The 26,394-nt window shown below is 48.9% G+C and overlaps 1 protein-coding gene across 1 annotated transcript; it reads left to right on the top strand.

Annotated features, from left to right (window-relative positions):
* Positions 1 to 2,243: 2,243 nt before the first annotated feature.
* Positions 2,244 to 25,514, top strand: Adgrd2 (adhesion G protein-coupled receptor D2). The gene is given in 22 exon segments (XM_075984624.1): positions 2,244 to 2,341; positions 2,375 to 2,564; positions 11,090 to 11,179; positions 11,181 to 11,397; positions 11,400 to 11,642; positions 12,012 to 12,064; positions 12,066 to 12,114; positions 12,236 to 12,468; positions 12,681 to 12,796; positions 12,798 to 12,845; positions 14,740 to 14,933; positions 15,556 to 15,581; positions 20,918 to 20,977; positions 20,980 to 21,024; positions 21,813 to 21,849; positions 21,852 to 21,915; positions 22,290 to 22,414; positions 23,201 to 23,298; positions 23,383 to 23,449; positions 23,452 to 23,497; positions 24,223 to 24,343; positions 25,344 to 25,514. Coding segments are annotated over 22 exon segments (2,391 nt in total).
* Positions 25,515 to 26,394: the final 880 nt, after the last annotated feature.

The following is a 26,394-nucleotide window of genomic DNA, read 5'->3' as shown; positions in this document are numbered from 1 at the left end:
AATGCTCACTTGTGCTTTGGCCTGACCATCCATACAGAGTGTGTATGTGTGTACACACCCTTTAAGTGCTTAATTCCCATTTGTATTTTTAGCTTTTTATTGTGTGATCACAAGTGGCCCTGACGTCACATCTTTTCAACTCCGGAGCCCTAGAGTTAGGAGCCCTGCTTGTCATGCCCAAAAAGTATCCCAGACAGAGCTCTGAATGGCACAGAGAGGGTCAGACCCCGTCAGATGAACTCTGTGCTACCTGCTTGTTATCAATGCCTGATAGCTGGAGCAAAGGGAATTCCCCAGAAGCATGTAGTTTGTCTGCAGAGGGAGTGATGGATACCTTCAGCTTGCCCAGCTCACACATCCATACTCTCCCTGCATTAGACACTCTGTCTTGGAGAAGGGTTCCTGAGCCATTTCTCAAAAGCTAAGACCATGAAGGACCTGATACAGGTTTGACCTTTCTCAGGGAAGTTCACTAGAGCCAACAGATGTGGGTCAAGAGGACAAGGGGACTCCAAGGCCATTCAAAAAGTACATTCAAGTCAGCACCTCCAGGCACTCCTAGAAGGCACCTGACCCTGGGCCACAGTGGGGTCAAAGCCTGCCTCCAGTACTCCTGTGGTAGGCCACTCGCTTTCTCTTTGATCTGCCTCCCCAGCTGTTCACCTCCTTGCTCTTTCTCCAAACCTTCTGTCTTCTCACTGTACACATAGCTTCAGAGAGCTCACCAGCCCCACCATGATCCGCCAGGGATCCAGCCCAGTGACCAGAGAGCCTTTGCCCCTTTGGTCCTGGAGGCAAGCTTTCCCCGGGGCAATACTAAGGAAGAAAAGAGGCTAAGAATCAGATGGGTCGGATTTTCAGAGTAGTGACCATATGAAATAGAAACTCCTCCAGCCTGTATGGCCCACTCCAGCAAGCTGCCTGGTGAAGATTCAACCAGTAAACAACCCCTTGGGTTCCCACCTGGAACCATGACCCCAGAATTATCTTCTCTGGAGATCACATGGCCTTTTCTGGAACAAAAGACAGGGCTAGTAACCCTGAAAGACTAAGCCAGGAAAAATGATATTTTTTTTTACTAATATTATTTGGATTTTTTGTTTTGTTTTGTTTTTTGAGACAGGGTTTCTCTGTAGCCCTGGCTGTCCTGGAACTTCCTCTGTAGACCAGGCTGGCCCTGAATTCAGGGATCTGCCTGCCTCTGTCTCTCAAGTGCTGGGATTAAAGGAGTGTGTTACCACTTCCCCGCTGAATTTTTTAAAAATTATTTACACTTCATTTCCTTAATATTTATTATTTAAATTTTTATTTGCATCCCGTGAGTATAGTCACATGTTGCTTGACATGGGAAAACAGCTTATACTGAGAGGTGCATCATTTGGGGGTTTTGTCATTGTGTGAACAGTAGTCTTATACACAAGCCCAGATCGACTAGCCTGCACCCCTCTGCTCTAAGGGGTAAAACTCAGACAGCAAAGTACTGGATGCTGTGGGCAATGGTGAGGTAATGAGATTTATATATCTAGGGACACAGCAGGGCCACCAAATTCCTGGTAGTAGGACATTTTCAGTTCCCTGAGCCAGTGACCTGAGCCAGAGCAGACCTGAGACAGCAAACTCCACAGTTCCCATTATTTTCTTAACAAAAACAAACAAACAAAAACTTGAAAAGAAAAAGTCCTCACATAGTCTGGACTCGAACTCTGTAGAGGATGGTCTTGAACTTCTGATCCTTCTGTCACCATCTCTTGAAGGTTGTGATTGCTGCCACGTTTACGTGGTGCTGGGAATCAGGAGCCTCAGTCACCAGCTCAGGACCTAGTGGGCAGGAGGGGTTCAATGTGTTGGGGAGAATGGGAAAGGGTGGTGGAGGCAGGGGAATGGCCCACCCAGGCCTTCCTGGACCTTACAGAGACTAGTACTACTGGTTGGAGGGCCCTGGATGGATCAGCAAGTCCTACTAAGTCCGGATTCTAGAACCGGGACTTTCTGGACCCTCAGGACCGCCATCTAAGGAGATAAAGGCAAACCTATGCTGTACAGAGGACGGGCAAAGCCAGGAGGAGGGACTTGGAGACACTGAGAGGAACCTTGCCCATTTCTGGAGAAACCTCTCGGAGCCCTAGCCACAGCTGAGCAAAAGCCTTGGTCAGTGGCTGCGATTGCCCAGAGCTCCCTCCCCCGCCTCCCAGCCTTCCTGTTGTTCAAGCTGCAGTGATGAAGTTGGAACCTGCCTCTCCGGAATGGCTCGCAGGCGTTCAGACCGGATTGGCATGAGGCCGTCGAGCAGTTGGTGGCAGGAGCCAGGGGACTCGGAGAGCAGGTTTTCGCTGGAGGGGACGTGAGCTTTATTTCCCTCTTGGTTGCTGACAAGGAAGCAGCTGGCCTTCGCTGATTATTTTTACCCGAAGTCACAGCCGCGTCTGCTGAGCCTCCCAAGCGCCCGCCGGTACGCTCCCAGCTCAGTCACGCACCGCCAGCGCCACCTGCCGCCGCCTGCTACCGCCGCAGAGAGAGCGCAGTGGCCCTCAGACCAGTGCTGGCCACTGCCCTCCAGCTCTATGGTTATTTTTGTCATCTTTTTCTACCTTCCTACTCGTCTCACTCCCCTCCTCCCGTGTGTGTGTGTGTGTGTGTGTGTGTGTGTGTGTGTGTGTGTGTGTGTGTGTGTGTGTGTGTGTGTGTGTGTAGATAGAGTCTATGTAGCTCAGGCTGACACTGGATGCCTGCTTCTGGGATCACAGGCCCGCATCACTACACATGGCCACGGGAGTGGTTACAGTTAGCACAGCACATCCACACCTGTAGGGTCGTTCCATCCTCAAAAACGCCAGATATATTGGAGAGGACTTGCTGCTCTCCCAGGGGACAGGAGTTAGGTTCCCAGCACCCACATCAGTTGGTTTACAGCCAACCTGTGACTCTGTTCCAGGGGATATGATACCCTCTTTTGGCCTCCTCAGGTACCTGCACACATGTGGCATTCACTTACACAGACACATGCACACAAATAAATGATAAAAAATAAATGTAAAAAAGATTGTCATAAGTGTGGAATCACACAATGCAAGAGTAGGGGAAATCAAATCACAGTATGCGTGGCTCTAAATCTTGGCACCACCCTTTGGCTGTGTCTCGGTTATGAATGCTCTTAGCTACAGATAATCACAGCACTTTAAGTAAATGCGGATTTATTTTCCTCATTGGTAGGTGAGTTGGGGAGCCACTTGACTATGTCAGGAATTCAGAGTCTGTGCCGATATTGCTGCTCCCCCAGCCCAGATAGATTGTCTTTGGACATGCTTCAACCTCACGGTCACAACAGCTCCTAAAGCGCTGGGCATCTTGCTGGAATTCAGGGTGGGGGTGGAGAGATAGGAGCAGGCAATGAATGAAGCTATGATAATCCCTGTGTCAGGAAAGCAAAGTACTTCCCTCATCTCTCCCCCCAGAACTGTAGGTTACATTTCAGGGGTAACATGAACTACCCAAAACTGTGAGGGAGGCTGAGAAAAATCAACATTTCTTGGCTAAAGGAGAAGAGCAGTAGTGTCCACAGCGTCTGCCTGGCCCATGTGAAGTTACACTTAGTTGCAATTATATCACACAGAGATTTCATTCTTGCTTCCCACTTTGTTCCCTACTGTGTGGCCACTCGCAGTTTTTGTATCACTGTGCTTTGGTTTGGGGCTCACTTAGACAAGTTTCATCATGTGGCTCTGGCTGATCCAGAATTTTCTTGTAGATCAATCTAGCTTCCAACTTGTGGCAATCCTCCTGTCTCTCCATCCCAAGTGCCAGGATGATGGGCGTGAGTCGCCACAATCAACACTACGTTGTCTTGATAACTCTCATATCTAGTGGTTTAGTGTTTCTTCAAGTGAACACGTCACGTTGTGCTTACAGGGCATTTACCGAGAGACCTTTTTCAATGCACCTGTGTGTGTACAGGCGCACGTGTGTGTACATATATGCAGTGTGAAAGTTGTGGGAAACCTTGGGTGCTCTCCTCCAGAACATCATCCACTTCTTTTGAGTCAGGGTCTCTCATTGACCTGGGGCTTCCACTTAGAAGGAGCTAGTTGGCCAGAGAACCCAAGGCCCCCCCTTTCTCTGTCTCCCCAGTACTAGTACTACAAATACATGCCTGATTATTTTATGTGGTGCCTAAGTAACAAAGGCAGGTCTTTGTGCTTGCAATGTAAGTATTTTAAACAACTGAGAAAACCCAGCTTTGGGCCTACCTTTTTTTTTAATTATAGAGAATATTCTGATCACTGCTTTTAGAAAATTGTGATTTTATCATTTATTCTTAATTTATGTGTGTGAATGTTTGCCTGCATGTATGAAGTGTACCATGTATATGCAATACCCTGGAAGTCCAGAAGAAGGCATCAGATCCCTGGAACTGGAGTTGCAGATGGCTGTGAGGCGCCACGCAGATGCTGGGATCTGGATCCTGTAGGAGAAGCATGTGCTCTTAACCAGCGAACCATCTCTCCAGCTCCATTGCCGCTTCTTTCATGCACAAAGCATTTACCATAGGATAAAACTCCTAGCGTCAAAGACCATATCTTTGCTGCTATCATTGCTATTCCATTGATCTCCAAGGGGACTGTGCTGGTTTACACTGTAACAGTACCTAAGTATTCTTTCTGACTTCATCACAACTGTGCCAGCACAGAATTTTATGGTTTAAGGAACTTTCCTTTTTGCCCAATTAGTATAATAAAATAATATCATAAATTGTCATGTTTTTATACCTTTGATTAAAACTGAAGAGAAATATTATGCCTCATGATATGTATTTATTTATCATCATTATTTTGAGACAGGGTCTCACCAAACTGGTCTAGAACTTGCTACTATATCTATATATAGTGAATATATATATATCTATATGGTATAGAATTTGCTATATAGATCAGGCTGGCCTTGAACTCACAGAGATCTGCCTGCCTCTTCCTCCTTTGTGCTTGGATGAAAGAGTACACTACTATGCCCACCTCCCTAGTGACATTTTCTTCCTTCTTTCCTTCCTTCCTTCCTTCCTTCCTTCCTTCCTTCCTTCCTTTCTGATGCATGAATCTAATTTGTTTGTTTGTTTGTTTGTTTGTTTGTTTTTTTGAGACAGGGTTTCTCTGTAGCTTTGGAGCCTGTCCAGGAACTAGTACTGGCCTCGAACTCACAGAGATCCACCTGCCTCTGCCTCCCAAGTGCTGGGATTAAGGAGTGTACCACCACCACCCGGCCAAATCTAGTTAGTCTTAATCAATAAGAACCCGGAGTCAAGGCGGGCAGTTCCTTTTTACTAAACATCATTGGAGTCCCTGCAGCTTTCATTTTTATTTTTCTCTTTTAGTATTTACACACTGTACATGTATGAGAACATGGAAGCCGGAGGGCAACGCGGCCGGTCAGCACAGTCACCTACGCTCTCCACCTTAGTGTTCTGAGACAATGTCCCTCACTGAACTTGGACCTTGTCATTACAGCCAGGTTAGCTGGCCAGCCCCTGGGATCCTTGTCTTGGTCCCCTGAGCACTGAGGTCCTGGTACACACCATTAAACCTAGCTTTTAGTAGAGACTGTGAATCTGAACTCTGGTCCTTGTGCTGGAGAGCAAGCAACTCCCAGCCCCACACTGGAATTAACCTTACGCTGTAACTTGTCCTCTTTGTTTGATGAAGCCTTTGTTCATCTTCTGGAGGGAGAGACTTATTTTTCCCAATATGACTATGGGAATCCGCTCCGCCCTCATTGCTCCTGACAGTCTTATTGGTACTGTAAGCTACTGGGGGGAGGGGAGAAACTCCTAGATGAGGGCCTGGGCTCATTAAAGTTCATGCATATGTTAAAAGCAGTTCATCTGAGTTCAAGTTCAATGCCTTTTCTTCCCCAGCATTGTCTTTCCCCAAATAGCAGGTGTTCTTGCTGAAGTTCACATAGCACACCACCATCCGGCCAGAATACCACACGGCGCTCTTCGGTGAGTTCACGGTTGGACAATTTTTATCACAGTCCATTTGAAAACAATCTTGTCACCCCCAAAAGGAACATTATGCCTAATGTACAGAGGCACCAACCCCACAAATGTGAAACTGTCTTTAAGCTTGGAGGAAGAGATGGGTGGAAGTGGGTGGGGGCTGTGTGAGGCTAGCCCAGAAGGCTTAGGCTATGCATGGACTTGAAACATGGCTGCTGTTTCTTCCCTATTCTGGCTTTTGGTTTCCTTGTAATACAAATAAGCATAGTTTTTGTTTGAGGCAGAGGCTCATGTAGCCCAGGCTACCCTCAACAGTTTAAGTCGCTTAGAAAGCCCTTGAGGTCCTGATCCTTCCGCGTTCTTTCCCCAGCGGCTGTTAATGCCTGCGCTGTGCAGTGCTGGGGACGGAGCCTCCTAGGAAAGCACTCTACCCACTGATCATAGGGATCTGCAGATGCCGAACCAGCTCAATAAAGGGGGACAGGAAGACAACCTAGAAACGTCGAAGCTGAGACCTAGAGGATGAAGAAAATGAAGCAGAAAAGCCTTGGGGTTCCTGACTCTACCTGGGTAGAGAACAAAAAGATGTTCCCCTCAGTCAGAAACTGAGGGAAGAAGACAGGAAAAGGGGGACACACAGGGATGGGTCATGGCAACCATGGGCAGGAGGCAAGGCTTTCTCTTGGACCTGCCAGGAAGCCACAGAACAGTTCAGAAGGGAAGAGCAGTGTGGCATAGGAACTCGAAAAGGTTTATTCCTAGAATCCCGTGGGGGAAGACACTGGGGCAGAGGAGAGACGAGGTTGAGTGACTCTGAGCCCATCCTAGATACCCTGTGTAACCTCCTGTGCCAGGATCAATGGGGTGTGTCTCCAGTATGGGAGCCAACCCCCTGACAATCACAAACCTTCCCTATTCTCAGAGAAAGAGGTGACTCTCTGAGGCCTTGGATAGAGAGACTTGTCAGAGTCACATGAGAGTTGGTGAAAGCCCAACTCCGTTCCTGGTGACCCTAGGGTGAAGACATCCATGCTGCTGCAGCCTTCTGGCTGCAGGTCTGAGATTGGGCCAGACCCAGGTCCAGGGAGAAGGGCCATGGCCTCAGGTCACCCCGGAGGTGCCCCTGGCTGCTCTTACCCTTCCCATTTCACTCCTCAGACAATAGGCCTGATGGGTATCAATCCTCTTCAGCCTCTGGGAAGAATAGAATAGGTAGGCCATGATCCAGACAGATCTGCCTGCCAGACAGGGCCTCGGGTAGAGGCCCATAGCCTCTACTCCCACCCCATGCCTCTTGGCCATCTCCAGGAGTGACCTTGGGAAATGTAGGCCCTGGGAAAGGGAGAGAGTTAGTAGGGGGCCCAGGCAAGGACTCTACAGAGAAGAGAAAGGTAGATGTCAGGCTACAGCTTTGTCATGGGTAATGCGGGCATTTAGAGGCTGAGACAGAAAAGTCACAAGTTTTAGGCCAGCCTAGGCTACATAAGCAAGACCGAGAAATAAAATAGGGCCAGGTATGGTAGTGAATGCCTTTGATCCCAGCACTCAGGAAAAATACAGTCTGATTTCTGTGAGTAGAGGGCCAACCTGCTTTATCTGGCAAGTTCTAGGTCAGCCAAGGCTTCATAGTGAAGCCCTGTCTCAAAAATAAATAAAGAAAATAAAAATAACTATCACAGATTGTAAATTTAATGTGCTGCGTATTTTACTACAGTTTAAAAAATGAAATTAGAAAAAAAAATAAACAATTATGTTGCCAGCAGGCTATTTTAACAAGTATTAATTAGGCTTTGGCCAGAATACTGAAAGTATCCAAGCTTTACATCAAGTCAAAGGCACCAAGCCGGCACAGCAATCCCACCTCTTTTGTATTGGTTGCAAGGAGAGCCTTACACATGCTCAGTGACAAGGTAATGTTCCTCACACGGGAGACAGTGTGAACCATAGCAGTGCAGACCCAAGACTTTTGGTGGTGGGGTCATCCTGCCAGAGTTCCTCCCTAGCAAAAGTCCTTGCTGTTAAAACCACTTTGGCCAGTGGGGTGGGGCCTCCTCAGCCCAGGCTTAGCTTTCCCCTGCTCTACTGGAGCTTCCTTCTTTCCTAACTTCCATGCTAACTGTCCACAGTTTGCTTGCAAAGCAGAACGCACCAGCTGTCCTCAGAGCGGGGTGGATGGAAGGCAGGGTAGGCTGGGGAGCAATTCAGGTTAGCCGTATACTGAGGGCTGCTCCTCTCTGGTCCCGCTAACTTGGTCTCCTAAGGGGTCTAGAATTTCAAGGGCCCTTCAGCTTCCCCAAGTTCATTTTTTAATCCAAGGCTCACAAGACGACTCTTTCTAATGGGGAGCCTTCAACAGCGATGGCTGAAGCACAGAACAACAGGCAGGTCTCCTACAGCCAGGGCTAAAGGTTCTGTCCTGGACCCAGGGGAGGGGAGGGTCTCAAGGAGGAGTTACAGAGCCCCGCCCCTGTCCTGCGCCAGACTGGCTGACCTGCCACGCGGAGGCGACCACAGACATAAAGTAGACTGGAAAGATAGCACCGTGATAAGAACAGGGCCTGGGAACAGAGGAGGGCACAACGGTATCAGGTCCTAGGTCTCATCTGCCTAGAGGGGATTTCCCTAGAGTTCTTGTGGAGAGGAGACCCAATGTGGCAGTCAATTTTTTTTTTGAGCAAGAGAGGTGTGCCCCAAGGGGTTGGAGAGTACAGATAGAAGCAAGGGACACAGCACTCACTGAGCCCTACAGCAATGTACACAGCATACAGTGATAATAGGACCTCACCACCTACTTTCATTGGAATGGGGCACATAGACACAGGAATTATTTAAAATGGGGCGAAGTTTAGGAAATTGGCGATTTTCAGAGTGAACAACGATGTTCACTTCTGAGGCCTCCTGAACACAGGACTGATTTTCTGTATAAAAAAAGGTCATGGATTACTATTCTGAGGGGCCAGATTCCCAAGTGGCATGAGGCCAGGACAATGTGTTGTCTAGGACATCTGTGCATGCCAGGGCTGGAACAGAGACCCGGGAGGCAGAGCCCTATAGCTTGCCAGGAGCAGCCTCCAAATCACCCATGACTACCATATCCCCAATTTGTACATCCGGGTTATGATAGGCCTACCACCAGTGTTGGGTGACTGGAGTGACTGAGAATCCATCTTGAAGAAGGGACCGTTGAAGGTGTGAGAAACTGGTCCAGGTAGTGGGGACAGTGTCATCAAAGGTCTCAAGGAACCAGAGTGTGAGTCTGGAAACAGACCGGGCGGGCTTAGATGGGTGAGGTGCAACCCTCAGGTAAGACGGAAGGTTCAAGTCCAGCACAGCTACGTGGCTGACCCTATCACAAACAAATACATAGGAAAACAAAGCCAGGCAGCTGCATGAGGAATGTAGGACAGGCAAGGCAGAAAGCCTGGACCACCAAGCTGAGAACCCCATGGTTTGAACTCCTGGCTTGTGTCTGCCTCACTCTAAAGAGTGGATTGCTGTAGTCCTTAAAACTCCCCGTTTCCCAGCGTCCACCCTGAAGACCATCCTTTTGTACAAGCAAGTGCCACCCATTTTCCTGAACTCTAACCCCAGGGCTTGGCCTCCAGCCTGGTGAGGTCTGGGAACCAAAGAAAGTGGAGGTTTGGACCCCACAGAACTTCCAGGAGGTAGCAAGGCAGACGGCTGAGTTGCTTTCTTTTGCTGTTGTTCTGAAAGGGAGAATCATGGAGCCAGGCTGGTTTGGATTGACTATAAAGTCGATGTTGTCCCTGTATTCCTGTCCCTCTCCATCACCTCCCAAGTTCTGAGACTGCAGTGTGTCCCCAGTGCTCAGCTCACTTACCTCTGCTTTATTGCTTTGTTTTCTTTTCTTCATTAGGCACTGGCCAGGCGTGTGATTCCCACTGTCCATTACCTGCCATTGCCGCATCCAGAATGATCTCCCTTGCTCACTGTCTCCTCTATCTTCTGGTACCTAATTTCTGGAGAGACTTTCCAAGTGGCCACCACACATCATGATTATAAACAAAACAAAAGCACCTACTGGGTGCTATGCCAATGACATTCACTCATGGGAGGGGTGTGTGCCCAATATCAAACACGTGGGCTGCAGAGCCTGCAGCTTCTATGTCCCCCTTTGAACATACAGTAGACATTCAACTACCATAGCCATCAGGGAGATTCATCTTCTCTCTCAGATCAGAAGTCTCTCTGGGACCTCCTCTAACCACCCAGGTGAATCAAGGAACCCTTTGGCTGAAGGTTGGTATGAGGGGTCCTCACAGGAAGGTGCCCTGTAGAGACAGCCCAGCTGAGTCAAGTGGTTGGCATATTGGTCTAAACTATGCAGAAAGGGGAGGAGGCAGGTCTTCCTTCGGATCCCTGTGGGAGACCCCATGTCATTCCTGTTGTACAGAAGACTGCAGGGAGCAAGTCACGAAGTAGATAGTTCTGTTCTGGCCCATCAGACTCAGAGCCCTTGGTCTTGGCCCTTGTCCTCATCCAAAAGGGTGAGGTGCCCACAAAATTCTCTCCTGCTCATTCTCTAATGAGCTCCTGCCCCAGTGCCCCCAGGCGAGGTAATGCAGGTTCACAGGACAGCAGCTGAGCTGGTGGCAAACCCAAGGGTACTGCAACCAGAGCTTGGCCACCTGGCTTTGGGGCTCCTAAACAGGACTCTCACTCACTCCATGTTTGCCCAACTTGGTCTGGCTAGGACAAAAGAGGCCTTTCTGTGAAGACAACCACAGAGGCATAAGGACGGGCTCAGAATCTGGGGCAAGGGATGGAATATAGAGTCCATATAGAGGCCCCTCCAGAGATGGGGTCTCACGGTGACAATGCTTTGAGATGAGCTGAAGTTAAGTTATTGGCGCATGGCCACCTGGAAGTGGGGCTTAGCCTCTGAGCAGGGGACCTGGAGCCCCAACATCTTTCTTCTCTGGGCTGGAGGTATCCCAAATTCCATGACAGCCTTTGTGGCTGTGCCAGTCAGAGGCAGGCCCTGTGGCAGCTAGGGAAACTGAGGCTCTAGATCGCTTGTCATCACAGGTGCGCACACCACGGCTGCACTGGTCTGCTGACAGAATCGCATGATTGCCCGAGGCCCTGCCAGCGCTGGAGGCCCTCATAGCCTGCGCGGGCACGTTCAGTGAGATGCAGAGAGAGGCGACCACGCTCTTCTCCCTGGCCTCCCCCAACCGTAGCCAATGTTCTGCAGCTGCGTACCTTTGACGAACCCGGAGGCTCCGTGCATGCGGTACTGCTTGTGCACAGTCATCCCGCCATCTGACGGCCGGCCGCTGGCACCGTGTGAGCCACGTGGGAGCAGTTCAGCAGGCGCTGGGCGCTGTTCACTGACGGTAGGCGACACACCGGGGCTCAGGGACTCAGCACCGGTCACCTGGTGCCTTCCAAGGTATCCTTGTGCTGGGTCAGGATCAAAATTTCCCGAGTGATGGGTTCTTGGTCTATGACACATTCAGTAGCAACCTCACTGACTTCCACCCATGGGACCGGGTGCTGAGCCCTGCACAGGTGAGACAAGCTTGTGCCTGCGCGCAACCCCCAGGGGGCCTCCTCTTTCAATAGGACCCAGAAGCCCTAAACTTCAAGTCCCCGCTGTTGCTGGCCATGCGCATGCTCCTGCTCTGTCCTGGTAGGACATGGGTACCTACCTGCCCAGCCCAGCTGCTATGTCTTTCCCCAGGGTAGCCCACTGGGTCTAGACACTCCAGCTTCCCGCTCAGCTTTTGTCAATTTGATCTCTCCCAGTTATGGCCATGCCCTCTCCAGGACAACAGTGTCTGTCCTGAAGCTGCCAAACCTTAATAGCCTAAGGCTTAGTGTGGGCTTGCTCAGTGCTGTCTTCAGCGCCCCTCTCGACACAGCACCCCATGGTGCGGTGATGCTGCCTGCTGGTTCCCACTCATGAGCAGGCACCTTTTGTACCTGCATGAGTAAATGGATACAGTACCCACAGGGTAGAGAGCCAAGATGTGGTCTTTCATCTTCCTACTCTGGCCAGTGCCCACAGAGGAGTGCCCCACGTTGAACGCAGGATCCAGCACCAAGGGCTCTCTCTGAACTCTGCTTGAACCCACAGCCCTTTCTCTGCTACTACCAAATAGGTGCACCTTATCTGTGTTGTTTGTAATCTTCAAGGTTCAGATCTACACAACAGGCAGGAAGTCCCAACAGACCTGGAGTGAATCTTATCTACATGACTCTGAACATTCTGCTGTGCCTCAGTTTCCCAATCCAGCACACTGTTCAGTTCTCCAGGCACTGCCACAGATGTGCTCTTCCTGTCCAGAGCAGCACATGGGGATGGTCATCGTACAGGCTGGCCCCTCTGTTGTCCAGGGCCCAACCTGGCCTCCGCTCTTTTGCAGAGACTTAGCAGCAGCTTCAGGACTTCCAGTCACGGCCATCCAGATCAGGATGTCATCAGCAGAGTCAATGCTTTAGCCAGTGCCACTGTGGTAAACCCATCTTGGAGCCTGGAACTCCTGCAGCACCGTGGGTCAACTCCCTGGACCTTATTTTCCTCACACACCTGAGGTGTTACAGAAATCCAGTTCGTTCCTACTCTTGTTTTAGAATCCCTGACAGCTGGGAGCTTGTGACACATTTGATCCACTAACAAGACCCTGGTAGTGCCCAACTGTGACCCTGGAGAGCTCCCTCTTGTCAGTTGCTCCTCAGACCACAGCTTCTCCCAACCACCTACCCTGAAGCTCCTGGGATCCTGTCCTTGGACAAGGCTTCTAGCTTCCTAGGATTCCTGGAGAGAGTCCTGGCAGAAGAGAGATCCCCTGGGGCCTGCGGCCCTGCTGGCCATCCTGCACTTTCTGAAGAGGCAGAGCTGAGGAGCCAGAGCTGCAGACCAAGCTCTGGGAGGAACTTCATGTTTGTGGCCAAGCTGGTTCTGGTGGAGCACTAATCAGCCGGTGTTTGGCTGTCTATCACGGAGGTGAGGCCGGCAAGGCCGGGCGGGATCTGGTCTTGCAGCTCCCTTATTGTATAACTGGACTAGTCAGTACCCATTTCTGGACTGCATCTCTCCATCCCGCAGGAGACGCTCCTTTAGTCACTGAGTGGAAATGCCACTTGAACACTGCACATAGCTAAGAATGGTATTAAGAGGCACTGGTGGATAAGGACCTTCCCCATATCCAAGAATCTGCCAACTGCCTCAAGTGGGGTGTCCTCCACGTGGAGTGGTCCACCCAACACGTCTGCCTAAATCACAGGCAGGCGCTCTGGAGAACAGGAATTGTCACAGGAAGGAGAGGCTATTATAAAACTCGTCCTTGCAAAGTGCTAGGGGGCTGAATCTGGAAAGGGGTACGAGGGTAAGTAGAAACGGTACAACCCAGGAGGCTGGTGCTAAGGAATGGGTCACCAGACAGGTAGAGATGTATGAAGTCCACCTGTAACTAGGGATTTGGGGCTCTGTGGTAGAGGAGGAAATACCAGACAGTGGACCTCAGTTTTCTCATTAGAGAATGGGCACACTTGCCTTGTTAAGACTGAATGTCTTTGCAGACTGGATGTCTTTGCCCAGCAGAAAGTGGAAAACAACTCAGTGAATTTTCTTGGTCCCCTCCCCTGTGCTCACTCCCACATGACTTTGGGTTTTATTTTTGTTTTGTTTTGTTTTATTTTTTTCATATATATATTTTAATATTTATTTATTATGTATACAATATTCTGTCTGTGTGTATGCCTGAAGGCCAGAAGAGGGCGCCAGACCTCATTACAGATGGTTGTGAGCTACCATCTGTTGCTGGGAATTGAACTCAGGACCTTTGGAAGAGCAGGCAATGCTCTTAACCACTGAGCCATCTCTCCAGCTCCCTTTGTTTTGTTTTTTAATAGGAGACTTGAGCACCTTATTCACCCTGAATCAGTAGTGAGGGGAGTGGCCCTGAGGCAGCAGGTTCCAGCTGGTACACAGGCCAGAAACCACATGCCATGCTAGACCTGCAGGCTGACTCAGTAGACAGTGGTTGGAGGGGTCTGAAGGAGGCAGTGGAAGCCAAGCCTTGATCTTGAAGCCATTAAGGGTTTGTAGCCAGAACCCCAAGCATCTCTGACCCCCAGGTCAGGGCCTGTAGTGGTGGAGTCTGGAGTGGGGGCGGGAGCAGAGCTACAGCTTCCTCCCTGTGCCCTGGGGACAGTGTGAGCACTGGCGTCCCTGCTGAGCTCATGCTGACCTCTGAACAGACTCACATTTACCCCCAGCCTTGCCTTACTGTGAGCAACCATCCACTCCCACAGCTAGCCTTCCTCAGTGTGCTCTCTGAGAGTTCACTCTCTGTACCTCCATGCACTTCATGCCATTTAGACTCCTGCCCACAATGCCCCTTTCCCCTTGATCTTTGAGCAAATTCCTCCATCGGAGCCCTGCTTGAGCAGAAACACACACACATTTGAGTTCTCTCTTGGCAGGCAGGTCTTCCTAACATCTTAAACATGCCCCTATGTAACAGGACTGTCCCTCCTCTTCCTGTTGCCCCTGGGGTCCCAGGTGTATCTGAATATCTCTACCCAGGGCTAGACCCAAATTCACACTCATCAAGTGTTTGTAGATCCATTTGGGTACTCCTATAGTGAGTTCATGGATCCCACCCCACAGTAATACCCTTCTCTCAGGACTCCAAAAAGCCTTGGCCTAGGGGCTCCACCTCTCTGGCCTTGAATAACAGGCCCCCAATCCTATGTGGGTAGAGGGGAAGCCCACCCTGCAGCTGGACAGCCTGGCAGAAAGCCCTCCATCCTGAAGTCAAATGGCTCCATTTGATCCCGGGCCTGGAAGTCCAAAGCCTGCACCTGATGGAGGCCAGCACTGCAGGGCACACATTCACCGCTCCTGGCAGGCATCCAGATGTACCAGGGCACATCCACATCCCTGCAGGTGAAGTGAGGCTGCTCCTAGGGAATGGTGGGTGAAGAGGAAAGCTGTCTGGCTGTGCTTCTCTGAGAGTCTGCCTTCGCTTGCGATCTCGACAGTAGGCAGGGTCCTACTCAGAAAGCTCTGAAGAGCTACATACTTGAGTGATGGACTGGGCACTGTGGTTGTATGAAGAGGGAGAGGGCTCTCTATATACTGGCGTGGAAAGGCTTTCATGGCATGGGGGTTTGATGTCAGTTTGTAAAACCCAAACTTCCAATTCCTTCTTTCTTTTAAACCCTTGGGACATTTAAAGAAAGCTTAAGCCTCTGTTTCTCACAGGGGGTCTTTCTGGGGCACGCATACACCTACTGTGGCCACTGTATCAGCCCGTCTGCATAGCCTCCCAAGACCCTCCATCAACCTGGTTACAGTTTCGTTCCTCATCCCCCAGACACCTGAACCCAGAAACAGATGTTCAAGTCCTTTACACAGCGTGGAAGTTACAGTGTCATGTACACAGTCTCCTGGTTCACTCATGGAATCCAATACAATGTATTGTTTGAAGTCATATTCTAAGATCTGCTTTAGGAACTCATGACCAGAAAAAGTCTCTACATGTTCAGGATAGAGGCATTTTGTTTGTTTAATATTTTCTTTGATCCTGTTGAAGACATGGAAGCAGAACCTGAGAATACAGTGAGTAGACTATATAAGTATGCAATTTACCATACTACTTAAAATGTTTTCAATTGCATTTTTAGTTATCATTTAAATAATGACTTTATTAGTGTTGTGAGGATCCTCTACACTGATTTCCATAGCAATGGTATCGGTTTACATCCCCACCAACAGTGCACACGTTTCCTTTCCCTACGTCTTTGCCAGTGTGTATTGTTGCTTGTTTTCTGTTTTAGAAGATGTATTTGTAACCAGGTGGTGGGGGCACATGCCTTTAATCCCAGAACTTGGGAGACAGAGGCAGGCAGATCTCTGAGTTCAAGACCAGCCTGGTCTACAGAGTATCCAGGACAGTCTGGACTATACAGAGAAACCCTGTCTCAAAAAAAAGAGATTTATTTGTATCATTTTAGGTTATGTATACATGTGGGAGGTACAGGTATCCACATAGGCCAGAAGTGTTGGATTCTTGCTCCTGCCACCCACCCCAGATCTGGAGTTATAGGCAGTTTGAGTTGCCTAACATGAGTGCTGGGAAGCCAGATCTCAGCCTGCCAGATCTCAGCCTCTGCAAGAGCAGTGTGTGCTCTTAACCGCAGTCGTCTCTCCAGCCCCCATTGTTTTCTTGATGATGCAGTGGGTAAGATGATGCAGTGGGTAAGATGATGCAGTGGGTAAGATGATGCAGTGGGTAAGATGATGTAGTGGGTAAGATGATGTAATTGGTAAGATGATGTAATGGGTAAGATGATGCAGTGGGTAAGATGATGTAATGGGTAAGATGATGCAGTGGGTAAGATGATGCAGTGGGTAAGATGATGCAGTGGGTAAGATGATGTAATTGGTAAGATGATGCAGTGGGTAAGATGATGCAGTGGGTAAGATTATGTAGATTATGTAATGGGTAAGATGATGCAGTGGGTAAGATGATGCAGTGGGTAAGATTATGTAATTGGTAAGATGATGTAATGGGTAAGATGATGCAGTGGGTAAGATGATGTAATGGGTAAGATGATGCAGTGGGTAAGATGATGCAGTGGGTAAGATGATGCAGTGGGTAAGATGATGCAGTGGATAAGATGATGTAATTGGTAAGATGATGCAGTGGGTAAGATGATGCAGTGGGTAAGATTATGTAGATTATGTAATGGGTAAGATGATGCAGTGGGTAAGATGATGCAGTGGGTAAGATGATGTAATGGGTAAGATGATGCAGTGGGTAAGATGATGCAGTGGGTAAGATGATGTAATTGGTAAGATGATGCAGTGGGTAAGATGATGCAGTGGGTAAGATTATGTAGATTATGTAATGGGTAAGATGATGCAGTGGGTAAGATGATGCAGTGGGTAAGATGATGCAGTGGGTAAGATGATGCAGTGGGTAAGATTATGTAATTGGTAAGATGATGTAATGGGTAAGATGATGCAGTGGGTAAGATGATGCAGTGGGTAAGATGATGTAATTGGTAAGATGATGTAATGGGTAAGATGATGCAGTGGGTAAGATGATGCAGTGGGTAAGATGATGCAGTGGGTAAGATGATGCAGTGGGTAAGATGATGTAATGGGTAAGATGATGCAGTGGATAAGATGATGCAGTGGGTAAGATGATGCAGTGGGTAAGATGATGCAGTGGGTAAGATGATGCAGTGGGTAAGATGATGCAGTGGGTAAGATGATGCAGTGGGTAAGATGATGTAATGGGTAAGATGATGCAGTGGGTAAGATGATGTAATTGGTAAGATGATGTAATGGGTAAGATGATGCAGTGGGTAAGATGATGCAGTGGGTAAGATGATGCAGTGGGTAAGATGATGCAGTGGGTAAGATGATGCAGTGGGTAAGATGATGTAATGGGTAAGATGATGCAGTGGGTAAGATGATGTAATTGGTAAGATGATGTAATGGGTAAGATGATGCAGTGGGTAAGATGATGCAGTGGGTAAGATGATGCAGTGGATAAGATGATGCAGTGGGTAAGATGATGCAGTGGGTAAGATGATGCAGTGGGTAAGATGATGCAGTGGGTAAGATGATGCAGTGGGTAAGATGATGCAGTGGGTAAGATGATGCAGTGGGTAAGATGATGTAATGGGTAAGATGATGCAGTGGATAAGATGATGCAGTGGGTAAGATGATGCAGTGGGTAAGATGATGCAGTGGGTAAGATGATGCAGTGGGTAAGATGATGCAGTGGGTAAGATGATGCAGTGGGTAAGATGATGTAATGGGTAAGATGATGCAGTGGATAAGATGATGCAGTGGGTAAGATGATGCAGTGGGTAAGATGATGCAGTGGGTAAGATGATGCAGTGGGTAAGATGATGCAGTGGGTAAGATGATGCAGTGGGTAAGATGATGCAGTGGGTAAGATGATGTAATGGGTAAGATGATGCAGTGGGTAAGATGATGCAGTGGGTAAGATGATGCAGTGGGTAAGATGATGTAATGGGTAAGATGATGCAGTGGGTAAGATGATGTAATTGGTAAGATGATGTAATGGGTAAGATGATGCAGTGGGTAAGATGATGCAGTGGGTGAGATGATGCAGTGGATAAGATGATGCAGTGGGTAAGATGATGCAGTGGGTAAGATGATGCAGTGGGTAAGATTATGCAGTGGGTAAGATGATGCAGTGGATAAGATGATGCAGTGGGTAAGATGATGCAGTGGGTAAGATGATGCAGTGGGTAAGATGATGCAGTGGGTAAGATTATGTAATGGGTAAGATGATGCAGTGGGTAAGATGATGCAGTGGGTAAGATGATGCAGTGGGTAAGATTATGTAATGGGTAAGATGATGCAGTGGGTAAGATGATGCAGTGGGTAAGATGATGCAGTGGGTAAGATGATGTAATGGGTAAGATGATGCAGTGGGTAAGATGATGCAGTGGGTAAGATGATGCAGTGGGTAAGATGATGCAGTGGGTAAGATGATGCAGTGGGTAAGATGATGCAGTGGGTAAGATGATGTAATGGGTAAGATGATGCAGTGGGTAAGATGATGCAGTAGGTAAGATGATGCAGTGGGTAAGATGATGCAGTGGGTAAGATGATGCAGTGGGTAAGATGATGTAATGGGTAAGATGATGCAGTGGGTAAGATGATGCAGTGGGTAAGATGATGCAGTGGGTAAGATGATGTAATGGGTAAGATGATGCAGTGGGTAAGATGATGCAGTGGGTAAGATGATGCAGTGGGTAAGATGATGCAGTGGGTAAGATGATGCAGTGGGTAAGATTATGTAATTGGTAAGATGATGCAGTGGGTAAGATGATGCAGTGGGTAAGATTATGTAATGGGTAAGATGATGCAGTGGGTAAGATGATGTAATTGGTAAGATGATGCAGTGGGTAAGATGATGCAGTGGGTAAGATGATGCAGTGGGTAAGATGATGCAGTGGGTAAGATGATGTAATTGGTAAGATGATGCAGTGGGTAAGATGATGCAGTGGGTAAGATTATGTAATGGGTAAGATGATGCAGTGGGTAAGATGATGTAATGGGTAGGATGATGCAGTGGGTAAGATGATGCAGTGGGTAAGATGATGTAGTGGGTAAGATTATGTAATGGGTAAGATGATGCAGTGGGTAAGATGATGTAATGGGTAAGATGATGCAGTGGGTAAGATGATGCAGTGGGTAAGATTATGTAATGGGTAAGATGATGCAGTGGGTAAGATGATGTAATGGGTAAGATGATGCAGTGGGTAAGATGATGTAATGGGTAAGATGATCTCAAAGCACTTTTGATTTGCAGTTCCCTGGTGACTAAGGGTGTTAGACCTTTTTTATATATTTATCAGTCATTTGCAGTTCTCTTTGAACTTAGCCCATTTATGGATTGAATCATTTGTTCGGGGAGGGTTGGTGTTTAATTTTTAGACTTCTTCATAGATTTTAAATGTTAATTCTTGTCATATATATATATATATATATATATATATATATATATATATATCAAAGATGTTCCCATTCTGAAACCTGTCTCTTCACTTGACCCAATGTCTCTTTTTGTGCATTTAAAAAAAATTAATTCCATGCAATCCCATTTGTCAATTCTTTATTATATTTTTAAAGATTTTTGTGTATGTATTTTATGTGTAAGAGTGCTTTGTCTGCATGTATGCTTGTACACCAGAAGAGGGCATGCCATGTGGGTACTAGGAATTGAACTCAGGTCCTCTGGAAGATCAGCCAGTGCTCTTAACTCCTGAGTCATCTCTCCAGTCCCCCATGTAACATGAGGGCCTGCTTGTTGGGGTTTCTGTCCTGCCCAGTTCCCACAGCCACTAAATCCCAAAGAAAATCACACAAAGGTCCATATAAGTTATAAACTGATTGGCCCATTAGCTCAGGCTTCTTATTAACTCTTATAACTTATATTAGCCCATTATTCTTATCTATGTTAGCCACATGGCTCAGTACCTTTTTCAGCGGGGCAGGTCACATCTTTCTTCTTATGTGTCTGGGCAGGACTATGGGAAGAGCTTCCTTCTTCCCAGAATACTCCTGTTCTCATTGACCCACCTCAACTTCCTGTCTGGTTGTCCCGCCTGTACTTCCTACCTGGCTACTGGCCAATCAGCATTTATTTAAAATATAATTGACAGAATATAAACCATTGTCCTGCACCACCCCCATTTGGCAATTCTTATTTTATTTTAGAAAAGATCTTGCTGTGTAGCCCCAGCTAATCTGAAACAGCACTAGCATCAAATTTAAATAGGTACACTGTTTCTGCCCTTAGATGCTGAGACTAAAGACATGCACCACCATGTCCAAACCCAATTCAGAGTTTCATGCATTATATTAAGGTTGATATATTATGATTTTATGTGTGTGCACATGCTTGAACATACATGTACATGAGCCACACCAGTGTGTGTGTGTGTGTGCGTGTGTATGTGTGCACACACGCATGTGTGTTTGTAGGTCAGAGAACAACTTACAGGAATTAGTTGTCCCTTTCTCCATGTAGGCTCCAGAACTGAACTCAGGTCATCAGACTTAGTAGCAAGCCCCTTTACCTGCTGGGCCATCTTACCAGACCCAGAATTGTTTTTTTATACAAAGTGAGAATTGGGGATCTAGTTTCATTCTTCTTCCATCTTTCTCAGCAGTGCTTGTTGAAACGACTGTCTTTCCTACAATTTATGCTTATGGTAACTTTGCAGAAAATCACATAATCATACATACATGCACACACGCACATGAACACACACACACACACTATGCTTATACCTGCCCCCTGCTCCCGTACACATGCCACCACACACATGTAAAAGACATAGGACAACTTCCAAGAGCCAGCTCTGTCTTTCTAACCTGTGGGTCTTGGGGACTGAATCCAGGTTGTCAGCGGCTGCTTGGTACTCACTGTGCACCTGGATTCTACCACCTGCTCCTGCAACCACACAGCACTAGCTTTGCCATCCTGCTGCAGGTGTTTGAAGTCCAGGTGAGCAAGGGAGAGACAGGGTAGCCACAGCTGCAAAGGGAGGTTATTGCAGGTAGCAAGGAAGGAAGCCATACCAGTTCATCCTGAGATCCTGCACAGGCAGCTGGAGGCGAGTCAGAGACCAAGGCCCTGCTGGAAATTGGGCTTGGAGAGGACCCATGTGGAGAAATGGTCGAGTTCTGGTAGGGATGTATGGGTTCAGGAGGTTGTCCTGGTGGTCATGAAGAGCCTGTAGATAAATCATGAGCCCAGAAGAGTGTGAGAGGAAGAGGGAACTCAGTCAGCAGGAAGCAGACTCCAGAGCAGACCAGGCGAGATGGACTCCCTGGAGCCAGAAAGGAACCCAGTGTTCCTGTGCTAGGAGGTCAAGTTAGACAGTTGGTGCTGTGAGAAGACGCTGGTCTGGTAGAGGCCAGGAAAACTTACATTCTTATGCCCTGTAAATGTCACATCACAACCCATTGGTGGCCTCATTTCTAACAGTTGTCTGGAATCCTCATGGTATCACCTGCCCTGCAGGACAATCCCTAAGTGTGTCCAGTCACTTCCAATCCAGGACTCTGCTGAGTCAGTGGAAGCTTGCCTGGAGGGGCCACTTTTAAGGAGATCCAGCAAGAAAGATACACTCAAGTGCTCATTTATTAAACACCTACTGTGTGCAGGCCTGGTCCCTAGTGGTTAGTACCATTGCCATCCTCGATCCCGGAGGAAGACTTGAAGTTCCCAAGCAGGGTGAGTCTGGTGCAAACCAGGATGGGGATGGATTCCTCGCTGTAATTCCCTGTCAGGGAGGTCCTGAAGAGGCGTCGCTGCTGAGGACTCTGTCATTGTGGACTGTGGGGTGTCCCTGTGTGCTCTTGCCACCATCTTCCTACTCTTCCTGGTGGCTGGGTAAGGAAGGGTCCCATAGCAGGGCTCTCTTTGTCTCAGATTCCATAGCAATCCCCACGGCTGGCCTGGGGCTTCTCCTAGGGTGAGCTGTGCCCCTTGCTGCCTGTATGAACCCAGTAACAGGGCGCAGACAAGACCAGGCTGAAGGGCTTAAGGCTCATGAGGCTGCCCTCACAAGCCAACCCTTTTGCCTACAGGGTCCCCACTTCTTTTTTTTTTTTTTTTGGTTTTTCGAGGCAGGGTTTCTCTGTGGTTTTGGAGCCTGTCCTGGAACTAGCTCTGTAGACCAGGCTGGTCTCGAACTCACAGAGATCCGCCTGCCTCTGCCTCCCAAGTGCTGGGATTAAAGGCGTGCGCCACCACCGCCCGGCTAGGGTCCCCACTTCTAAGTGGACCACAATCCACAAGAACCTCACTCTTTTCCCGACCTCTGCTGAGGACTTCCTCATGACCAGTGAGTGGGCGAAGGCCAACATGGTGGTCAAACAGCAAGAGGCTTGTAAGCTCTGGGACCAGCAAAGCATGGGAGGCCTTTCGGTCTCTCCTCCCACTGTTATTTGCTGATGGCGTCCTTGCCCTGCCATGTATCTTCTGTTTCTGGCTGCCTTCCCCTGGCTGCCGATGGAGCAAGGTGGTAGCTGTAAGCATGCACCCAGGCCCCAGGATGAGGATGCTGCAGGTTGGGCTGAGGACCCCTGATCCCCTCTCTTGATTTTTTTCTCCATTGCTTCCCAACACCTTGACCCATCCCCAATCAGTACCCATCAGTACCATTCAGCATCCAACAGCACCTCAGAACTGCCCGATACATAGCACCCAGCACCCATCATGACCCCAGACTGCTTCGCCCAGCAGCACCTACTACTCATCTCTGATGTGAACTCAGTTATTAGACTCTAGCTTTCCCCAGCCTGTTTCTCTCAAGCCCCCGCCACTCAGCAGCCTCAGCTCCCCACCTCCACTGTTGCTCCTAATCTGAACCAGCTAACACTGTGCCCACCGCTACCCTTCCTGCTCACTGACTCCATCCCTCAGGCTTCAGGCCAGTCGTGACTCTCGTTTTGCAACCAATATTAGCAGGTTCAAACACCCCCTCACCACACACACACACACACACACACACACACACACACACACATGCTCGGCCATGGTTCTCAGATTGACCCTGGGATACCAGGGGACAATTGTGGGCTGGATTCTTGAGAGAAATGGGTGGTGTCATGGCCTGAGGTCATTTTCTCCTGCCCTAGGCATTCCTGTGGCCTTTGCGGCCATTACCTAACAGTGCAACCCCATGGCGGCATGACTTCTGGACACTGCTGGCTCCATGCTCACACCGATGACATCTGGGCCTTTGTGGAGCCCATGTTGTTTGTGCTGATGGTAAACTCAGAGGTGTGGGTGCCACAAGGGAGGGACATATCAGGAAGAGGAGATTTCTCTTGCCCACTGGCACCCAACCTCCAGGCCAACATCTGCATCCTGGTCCGTGTGGTGATGGTCATTGCATCCAGCGCCCACTGTTGTGCACGCGTGCTAGCCCACAGCCTGGTCTGCAGCAGAAGATCAGGTTCTGGATGTGGTGAGTCCCAGCAGGGGGACAGGATGAGACTGGGGTGCAAGGCCAGCTGACACCCCACATGAGCCTGGTTGAGTATAAGCATGGTGAGTCTGTGTTAGGATGTGTGGCCAAGTGTGAGTGAGACCTTGTGAAGCAGAGGAGCACAGGTGTCCTTACTTAGATGGCACGTATGCTTGGGCACTGTGTATACTAGCCACTGTCCCAGGGCCTCACTGTCTGCAGGAGGTGCTGAAAGTTTGCTTGAGAAAAGACAGGAGGACTCCTCAAGTCAGGCCATCCCAGTTTAGGGTCAGGGGAAAGATCCAAGCCTCCAGCTCTACCAAGAGCCCTTCCCACTTCCCATGGCTACTGGAGCATGATGGGGTGACCTCCTCCATGCCCTTCTTCACTTGACCCATCCCTATACAGCATGACCACTCAAGTCAGCAATTCCCTGAGAAGACAGGGAGCCCAGGCTCCTGGAGAAGGGGTGCAGAGCCTTCCTGGCTCATATGGCCCATATCTCTGCCCAGTTCTGGGCAGTTGCTCTCATTTTTGCAAACTAGGCTTGGGGTGAAATCTCATCTCTCAGTACCACCCCTACTAAGAAGGAAGTAAGGTCCATCCAAGGGCTTTGCAGAATGTTCTTCCAGACGGCAGCTGTAGGCTATCTTCCTGGCTACTGCTTCATCCATCAGACCTGAGGGGGCATGCTGGCCTCTCAGATCTGCCTCCTTTCCCCACAGGGATCTGGTAAAGCCAGTGCTGGCTCTGCCACCTGTCCTGGGCCTGACCTGATTGGTTGGCCTCCTGATGCGCCTGAACCCAGCCTGGGTCTATGCTGCTATGGGCCTCAATTCCTTTCAGGTATTTCTTGACCCTGGCCTGTTGTAATAGGAGTGGCGGGGCTGCGTCCCCAGCACCCCGGCTGCCTTGCTAGCTTATGCCCCAAAATAACAACACACAAACTGTATTCATTTAAACACTGCTTGGCCCATTAGCTTTAGCCCTTACTGGCTAATTCTGATATCCCGATCAACCCATCTCTAATAAACTGTGTAGCACCGGTCTTACTGGGAAGGATTCTAGCCTAAGTCCATCCTGGGTCGGAGCTTCATCGCATGTGTCTGCCCGGGAGCGGGAAGCATGGCGTCTCTGTCTGAGGCGTCTCTGAGCTCACTTCCTCTTCCTCCCAGCATTCTGTTTTGTTTACTCCTCCCACCTATGTTTTAACCTATCAGGGCCAAGCAGTTTCTTTATTGCTTAACCAATGAAATCAACAGATTGATATATGACACTCCCACATCACTGGCCATGTAAGATGGGGGAGCTCTGGTTCACTGAGTGTGTGGTTTGCCAGAACTAAACAGGGGGTAAGGCTCAATCACAGAAAGCATTCTACAGCAAAGTGGAGCATGCTCCAAAAAAAAAAAAAAAAAAGGACATGGCAAGTGGTGTCCTCACGTCCTCAAGCAGGACATGAGAGAGGACTTTTGGTTCATTGGACAGCTGAGTGAGGAGGCTGAGTCCTACTAAGGGGAAGTCAAAGGTCATGGTATCTGGACCCCTTCAAGGATCACCAGGAGGCTCTCTCCTTAGGTGACCCTAGGTCACTGCAGGGTTGTCTCAGGCCACCTAATCTGTGAAGACAAAGGTTTAGGGGAGGGTTCAGTCAGTAGGCTGATACTTAAGTCATGCAATGAAGCCATCATGGCTTGGTGGCAGAGAAATTGAGTGTCCCTATCTACAGGATTTACAGATCTGTTAGGGACCCAGACTGGGACAGATGGTGCCAGCTTGGGGGCTAGGTGGTAAGAGGATGAGAGCCCCAAGGAGTGGTCCCTACCACTGCTGCCTTGTCCCACAGGGGACGGTCCCCTTTGTCCATGCCAGATCTCCCTACCCTCCCTCCCATTCAGGGTCAAAAAGAACAGATCAGGGCAAGGCTGAAAAAGGCATGCTTCCAAAATCAAGGGCAAACTCTGTCTACGGCCCTGTGTCCTCAGAGCAGCAAGATGTCCTTGGAGATGAGGTCTGAGGCTGTAAATCCTGCTTCTGATGCCTGTGAGATTTCTCTGGCCCGGCTCTCACAGTTTAATCTCAAAACAAATACAAACCGGTGGTGGTGGCGCACACCTTTAATCCCAGCACTCGGGAGGCAGAGGCAGGCGGATCTCTGTGAGTTCGAAGCCAGCCTCCTGTACAAGAGCTAGTTCCAGGACAGGTTCCAACGCTACAGAGAAACCCTGTTTCAAAAAACCAAAAATAAATAAATAAACGAACAAACAGAAACAAAAACAAGACAAAAAATCTTCATAGAGACACTGAGGCCTTATACAGTTAGTTACTTGCCTAAGGTTGCAAAGCAGGAGGAAATAAGATGGGTTCTACATCCTGCTGTATCTGGGCTTTTTGTTGTTGTTGTTTTCTGAGGCAGGGTTTCTCTGTGTAGCTCTGGCTGTCCTGGAACTCATGATATAGACCAGGCTGGCGTTGAACTCACAGACACCCACCTCCCTGCCTCTGACTCTGAGTATTAAGATTAAAGGAGTGTGCCACCACTGCCTGACCTGTATCTGGATTTTTAGTCTCTTGGGTAGCCCACTTTGCCTGTAGATAGGTCCTTGAGAGGGGAGCCCTAACCACTAATCATCCGTTCATGTCACAGTCAGGTCACCCACCTTGTAAGGTGCTGGGGATACAGCAGAAAAAAGTCCCATTAAAGGTGACATCCAGAAAGTAGAGGCTGCCTAGGACCCAGATAAAGGGTGGCACAGTGGTGAGGGAACAAGGCAGGGATGGGAAAGGTCCTGGCCTACGTGGACCTGGAGACTTGACTATTCTCTGCTAGGTTAGCATTGAAAAAACTAAAGGAGTTCCTAGGGAGGCTTAGTAGGGAAGTAATGGTCACCCCAAGG

The sequence above is a fragment of the Microtus pennsylvanicus genome, chromosome 9, assembly GCF_037038515.1.
Source record: "Microtus pennsylvanicus isolate mMicPen1 chromosome 9, mMicPen1.hap1, whole genome shotgun sequence".
In the NCBI taxonomy this organism is placed as follows: Eukaryota; Metazoa; Chordata; class Mammalia; order Rodentia; family Cricetidae; genus Microtus; species Microtus pennsylvanicus.
This window is presented reverse-complemented; position numbering and strand designations above follow the sequence as displayed.